This window comes from Cryptomeria japonica, chromosome 7 (assembly GCF_030272615.1).
Source record: "Cryptomeria japonica chromosome 7, Sugi_1.0, whole genome shotgun sequence".
In the NCBI taxonomy this organism is placed as follows: Eukaryota; Viridiplantae; Streptophyta; class Pinopsida; order Cupressales; family Cupressaceae; genus Cryptomeria; species Cryptomeria japonica.
Window position 1 is genome coordinate 310,077,898 of NC_081411.1, and position 7,116 is coordinate 310,085,013.

Genomic DNA, 7,116 nt, shown 5'->3' on the forward strand with positions numbered 1-7,116 from the left:
ATAGCAATTATTGTACATCATTCAAGACAACCTCAACTGCTCCTTGATCACCACTTCATCGATCTTTGTAACTCATCACACGGTTACCATTACATGCAATGAACTTGCTCATTCCCAAGATAAAAATAGTTATCTCTATGCACTAAAAACCATTTGAAACTCTTCGCATACAACATGCATACGTGGCATAATCATTACTGCTCATCATTTGATTATAAACCAATACAACCAATTCACCAAGCTCTATCGGTTAGGGTTTAGCATATCAATAGGTAGGGTTTACTAGTTGATCTCACTTCCTCTCTAGTAATACCGGTTGCCTTCACAAGCTCACTTATCGGTTGCAAAATAATATTATTACAACATCATTACCAATTAAAATTGACAGCAATGACAACATAAAAGTTCATCAATGCAATCTTCATGCAAGTGCCAACACACTCGACCACAACTAGCTTGACCTGTGATCTGTTGCTTGGGTCCACCTGAAAACCCATTTTTGGGACCCACCATCTTCATAATCTGCATCACCCTAGTTGTCATTAGAGCTAGTAGATCTTGGGGATCTCGAGCCATCTCCCTGTGAACCCAGAAGGGGTCCGCCAGGGACTGCAGAAGCATCACGAGTGTAGATAGTTAGCAAATCATAGTGATGAAGGTTTTTAGTGGTGAGATAATCAAAACAATATGAGAAAACACTTAGATAAGATATCATTTTTAAAAGATGACAAGGATGCCATCATACTCATTGTATGTGACAATAAGGACATTCACTATTGCAAAGACAATTTTGAGTAAGAATTTTTGTATCAAATCAATAAAAATACTATCCTATGCTTATTGCAGAAGCCATACACCTAAGCCAATATTCATGGTGATAAAGGATCCTTTCAACGTTAGCAACATAAAGGATATAAACTATCAAATTTTCAAATAGTGGTAGGCATGCATTCAAGCTAGCTCAAATAAAGGAGATTTGATAGAGCACAAGCCATTATAGAAACCTAGAGACAAATCCCTGTATCGGGCATAGTTAAGAAGGATAGCTAACAAGTTCTAATGATTTGCTTGAATTGATCAAAATATTGTTGCATTATTAGCCGATAGGCTACATTTTGTGTGGGTTTTTGACCTGAAACCTATCTCAAGTCGTAAAACAATTAACGGGTTGATGTGAAACTGTCATCTTTCAATAGTACCATTATATGATTTTTGGTATAATATTTTTTTTTTTAAATTAAATAATCGTCAGAATTCTGACGCCTCCTATATTTGTAGCGATGACTATACTGTCGGGCATACAGCATCCTCATCAGTACATAGTTCCTGGTTTCCATCGGATGGTGTCAGCATTTCGATGGAAATCAACAAAAACATCTGACGAGGATGTTGTATGCCCGATGGCATTCTCTCGGCGAATGAGCGGTCGGGGTAGCACATGCCGATGAAATCCATTGACATGACTTACACTAGCGGCGAAGGGAACATTTGGTCTTGCTAATAGACGATGAGGATATTGGTAAGACATACACTGATGGAGACCTAAAACCTCCATCGATGTATGTCTTACCGATATCCTCATCAGTTATTAGCAAGACCACATGTTCCCTTCATCACTAGTGTAAGTCCTGCCGATGGATTTCAATGGCATGTACTACCCTGACGGCACCTGAGACATCAGGTCTCCATCAGTGTATATCATGGGTGTCATTGGCAAGACATACACTAATGGAGACCTGATGTCTCGGGTGTCATCAGGGTAGTACATACTGTTGAAATCCATCGGTAGGACTTACACTAGCGGCGAAGGGAACATTTGGTCTTGTCGATAGCCGATGAGGCTATCGGTAAGACATACACTGATGGAGACTTGATGGTTTCCATCGGGATTCCAATGTTGTCGAGCACCGTCGGAGTATCCAACAATAAGTTTTTGACGGTTGTGTTTGTCGGCAATCCGACAAAAAAGAGTCAGAATTCCGACGAGCGGCCGTCGGAAATGAGCCCCAAATGCACTAGTGAATGTTTATTATCATTTTTTAGACATATGGTCAAGGATGGAAAGGTGAAGTTGGTTAAGGTAGATACTTTGATGATTGTTGTAGATTCTTCAACTAAGGCTATGAGCATAGAAAATTCTAGATGGTGTTGAAAGTCTATGGGCCTCTCAAACCCTAATGATTAAACAAAGATGTTGGTATCTCTCCCATTTCTCTTGGAAGTTGTTTGCCAAGTATGATATTTATTCTAGAAAATGATGTCTCACCCTTGTAATAATAAAAAGGTAATGTTGATAAAAGCCTATTGTTTATCATTGTAAATCCTGATCATTTATTATTATGTCATATATCGAACAATGGATATTTTGTGTGCTTTTTTTGTCCTAGAAGGAAACCCTAATTTATGAGGGCATTGTATTATGGTTGCATATTGTCATTTATCCTAAGAATCTAATAGATGTTGAGTTGCATGTAGATCTCTATTGGTGATACTCTTGTTAGAAGACTGCTATGCAAGTATATTGCAATATGTTGTTATTTTTTTAATAATATATTAGGCAGCTTTTGGAGTGAGGGCTTTCTCTCTTGAAAGGGTTTTCCCCATGTAAATCAATGTTGTTTGGTTTGTATGTAAATTATATTTATTTATGTAAATTTTATGTAATTTTTGTAAAGATGTATAAATATTTTGCATTACCCTCCTCTCAAGATTAGTGTAGGAAGTTGTATTGCTACAATTTAACTTATTGACAATATATTAATAGGATTAGTTCATTAGTCCACATTTACTTTTCATGTACTATTTCTCCCTCCTTTGATAATTTTGATACAACAAAGCTATAGGGGATGTATCATTTCAATAATATTTTAATGTTTAGATATGTAAATTTTTCAAAGTGATTATAGAGAAAAATTATGAATTATACACCCGTAATTGGAGAAAACAAATGATCGTCTCCTTGGAAGGACCATTACTTTATATGGAGCCCATGGTAATATCCTTTGATATTCCAAATATTTACTTTACATGCATGGTGAAGAGTGTTACATACTCTAAGATATCACATAATTATTCTAGGATTCACATACACCTAAAAGTGAGGCGAAAATATAATGATGATATTTTCATACCCATGTAATTTATCAATTGATTTTGTGCCTATTTTGATATGAGCTATTTAATATATAGTTTTATATTCATAAATGACATAATTTTATCCAAATTTAGGTCCCTAATTTTCTACTTACCATATACACATCTTCTTATACATTTTCCAGTTTCCACTTATCCCTTTTTCACATTCATGGACCCAAACATATTTTTAATATCCACTTAGTCAATTACTTCTATACTTGTCTCCACTATGATTAAAATCCCCTTTCCTTCATAGGACTAATTTGTGGTCATTCTCTCAGTTGTAAATGTTTCCTACCCTAATTTAATTTGTCATATTTAAATTTAATTTTAATTCCCACTTACATAAATTTCTCTTCTCATATGGAGCTAAGTAAACACAAGTTTATAGGATATTTTCAAAGTCCTTGTACTCAAAGGAATTCAATTTATTCATTCCAACCATGGAATTATAAGGAGAAATAAATTATATCACATATACATTGATGTTAGAAAATAAATCTAGTATTATGCTAGTCCACAATCATTCTAGATAGAAGAGTGTTGCCATTGATTTTTGTTACTCTCAAGGGGTTGAACAATATAAAAATCCTTGACAACTTGATTGTATAAAAGACAAAAGTAGATTTACCTATATGTACTAATATATATTTATTTTCTTATGTGACAATATATAGGTTGCAAACTCATCCTTGACAATCAAACTTGACTGTACATGATTATATTAGAATATTATGATTCTTAAATGAGTTATCAATATGTTAGTCATTGTTCTAGATTCCAAGATACATCAAATTCAAATATACATTTAAATATTTCAGAGTTATTTGATAATCAAACTAAGTACATTGATTCTCTATTTACATAAATTCTATATTCATTTATTTTAATTATTAATGTACAACGATCATTTATGTATCTATGTTAATTTATGTTTATTTAGATGCATCTTATTGGAATATCATATGTCACACATTAAGAAAAGTTAATTTTTATTTTTAATACATTATCTTATTTCATGGACTATAATTAGAATATTTCATCATTTTTTATTTATTTTATATATTTAAATAATATAAATGATAAATTAAATGTTTAACAAAAAACTACAAATCAAATCACCACTTATTTTAATCCACTTTCATATATGTTGCCTTTAATTAAATTTACTTATATGAAAGTGAATCCACTAAAAAAGAATTGCAATATATTTAAAATTCAAATAATACTATTCAATGATTTCATGATCATTAATTTATGAGATACATATAAGTATGCAATACTTCAAAATTATTGAGATTTTAAAAAAAGGTTGAATATTTTCAGTGGTTTAGACGCTCTTGAAGAATATGAACTCCAATATACCTGCATATGATGCATACATAAAATCATGTGATAAATATGACAATATTACTAATTGAAAAATAAGATAAAATAACTTACAAGAAGAAATTATATATACCTTCCAAGCATCATGGTAGTGGCTTGTGGATTTGTTCCAGGGCTGTCCTTGAAAATTGAACTGTCCACAACCCTTAGATTATCAACACCTTTTACACGATGCCTTTTGTCAATCACAATATCAATTTGACACCCACCATGGTAATGCCAAAATGTTGCTAGTGTATCTCTACAAAAATTGGCAAAGGCTTTATTGTTTGATTGATTCTGAGGTAATGCTGACCCAATGAATTGAAGGATACTAGAGTTTCCACTACCTTTAAGTGCAAAGTTTTGAATAGAAGTTGTTTTGCTAAGATTCAACATTACCTTGACACCAAAGATACACTCTTGTAGATCATGGGGATGGGAATAGTAGTTATACCTTACAAAGGGACTATCTTGAGGGTTTTTTGTTCTAAGTTGTAGCTCACCCCTTGATAAGGGAAAAGCTACCTTGGCAGCAATAATTCCTAGATATTTATAAGTTGTCACATTTTCTTGTAAGAAATAGCTAGCAGACTCAATGTAGGCTTGTGAATTGTCTATTATACCTGCTACTTGTAATTGAGCAAATTCAAGTGGTTTAGGAGATTCAATGGTAATTGTTGTACGTGGTGGATCTTGAATCCCTTTTCCTACAGAATTTAAATCTAGAAGTACAGTAACATTTAATTCTCTAAGTTGTTGTGATGGTCCAATTCCACTTAAGAGGAGAAGTTGAGGACTACCTATACTTCCTGCTGACAAAATCACCTCACTCCAATATGACAATTCATTGAGCAATACTTGATGGGAGAGACCATCAACACTATTGATAAACTCGACACCAATAACCTTCACCTTTCCTACATCACATAAATAGATAACTAAATTATGAAGAGAAAAAAAAATCTATTAGTAATTAAAATATCATATATAAATAAAAGAAAAATTGTATCAAACATCATCAATCTATCGAAAAGAAAAATTCTAAAATTATTTGAAAACTGTACCTGATGAGGAATTGGAGAGTAATCTACTGGCTGTAGCATTGAGAAGAACTACAATATTATCTGGATTTGCATATTTGAGAAGATCTGCAGCTGTGTGTCTCCTTCCATTGTTGTCAAAAGATGAAGCCCCAATCTTGGTGCCCTCCAAATGTTCCAAAGTATACCCATTGTAAGGAAGCAATCCAGCTTCCAATTGCGCATCCTTCACAGCAGAACTCCACCGAAAAAGCTTGTTTGGTTTGAAGGCATTCATCTTCTCTACCCATTCATAGGACTCATTTACAAGCTTCCCATCCCACTCCATCTTCTTAATATAGTCAAGGCTTGCCCTGCTGTAGAAGCCAGCGTTGATGGCTGATCCACCTCCAAGAACTCTTCCCCTTACCAACTGCACTCCATCTTCTGAGACAAATCCCTGAGCGACATAAGGGAACTCGCTGGCATTACCGAAAAGCTTGAAGAAGCCTTTATTGTCTTCAACATCGGGATTTCCGTAGGGAGAGTCTCCCCTTTCCAACAGCAAAACAGAATAGTTCTGTGACAGAGTTGCAGCCAGAGGACACCCTGCTGTACCTCCTCCAACCACAATGTAATCATATGTTCTTGCAGCTGCCTTTTCAGCGTCAAATGTCATAAACGGAAATGGGTATTCTGCAAACACCAAGCATAAAGTGTCAGAGGGGATGATATAATCATTATGGCTAAATTTGCCAATACATCTCTCTCTAATCAGCTTAAAGATATTGGTTAGAAATAAAAGAGAAAGAAATTACTGACCCAAATTGCGCGTGGCTGCTGAACAGTGTAGCTGCTGATGACTTGTGAGAATTAGCAGGTAAGAAATGAAAAGGAACAGATTCTCCATACCCATTAATCGATCTAACTCCTTTGGAATTGAAAATAAATTCATTCGCAACTCTTCCAACCTATATATTTGTAAAAGAGGAATTCATGGAGAAAATTTATAGATGAACCCCAACTATTGTCAGTTTCGCTGCACTCGTTACCTAACATGATGAGAGTTTTGCAATTGACTATTATCCCTCTTATCTTTTTCGAAACCTGGGAAAACTCTTGGAGGTGCCGTGAGAAATTGCTAAACTTCCGTAGAAATCGATTCAATTGGAATGACGATAAATCATGCTAGTTATGCTGGCAATTATGTTAGGATGACGTTTAACTGAGCTTGACTTCTTAGATTTGAATGTGAATGTGTTCATTAAGGTACTGGCAATTAAAGGTTTTCAAGGATATACAGACTTGAAGATAGAGAACTTATTAGTTTTGAATGTGAATAAGTACACATATAGATTTGGTCGTTGGTGCTCTATCTCATGCTCTCTAAGATTTTAAGGAAATACAGATTCGCATATAGCGGACAAACCTTCTTTGTTTTGAAATAAAAGACTGCTGAAGCTTTCTAAAAACCCACCTTATGGTTGGCAATGCTCTTACTAACCAAACCTTCACATTTCATTTGAACTCAAACTTTACGACATGTGGTTGTGTTTGAACAAACAAACATTGCTGCAGCTGGTTTTTGAAT

At 34.3% G+C, this 7,116-nt stretch overlaps 1 protein-coding gene across 1 annotated transcript; it reads right to left on the reverse strand.

The window, feature by feature from the left end:
* Positions 1-4,443: 4,443 nt before the first annotated feature.
* Positions 4,444-6,485, reverse strand: LOC131039872 ((R)-mandelonitrile lyase-like). Its single transcript, XM_057972725.2, has 4 exons — positions 6,348-6,485; positions 5,571-6,221; positions 4,598-5,423; positions 4,444-4,500 (listed from the first exon to the last, which is right to left on the reverse strand). The coding sequence occupies exons 1-4, from the start codon at positions 6,478-6,480 to the stop codon at positions 4,458-4,460; spliced, it is 1,653 nt and encodes a 550-aa protein (XP_057828708.2). The 5' UTR covers positions 6,481-6,485; the 3' UTR covers positions 4,444-4,457.
* Positions 6,486-7,116: the final 631 nt, after the last annotated feature.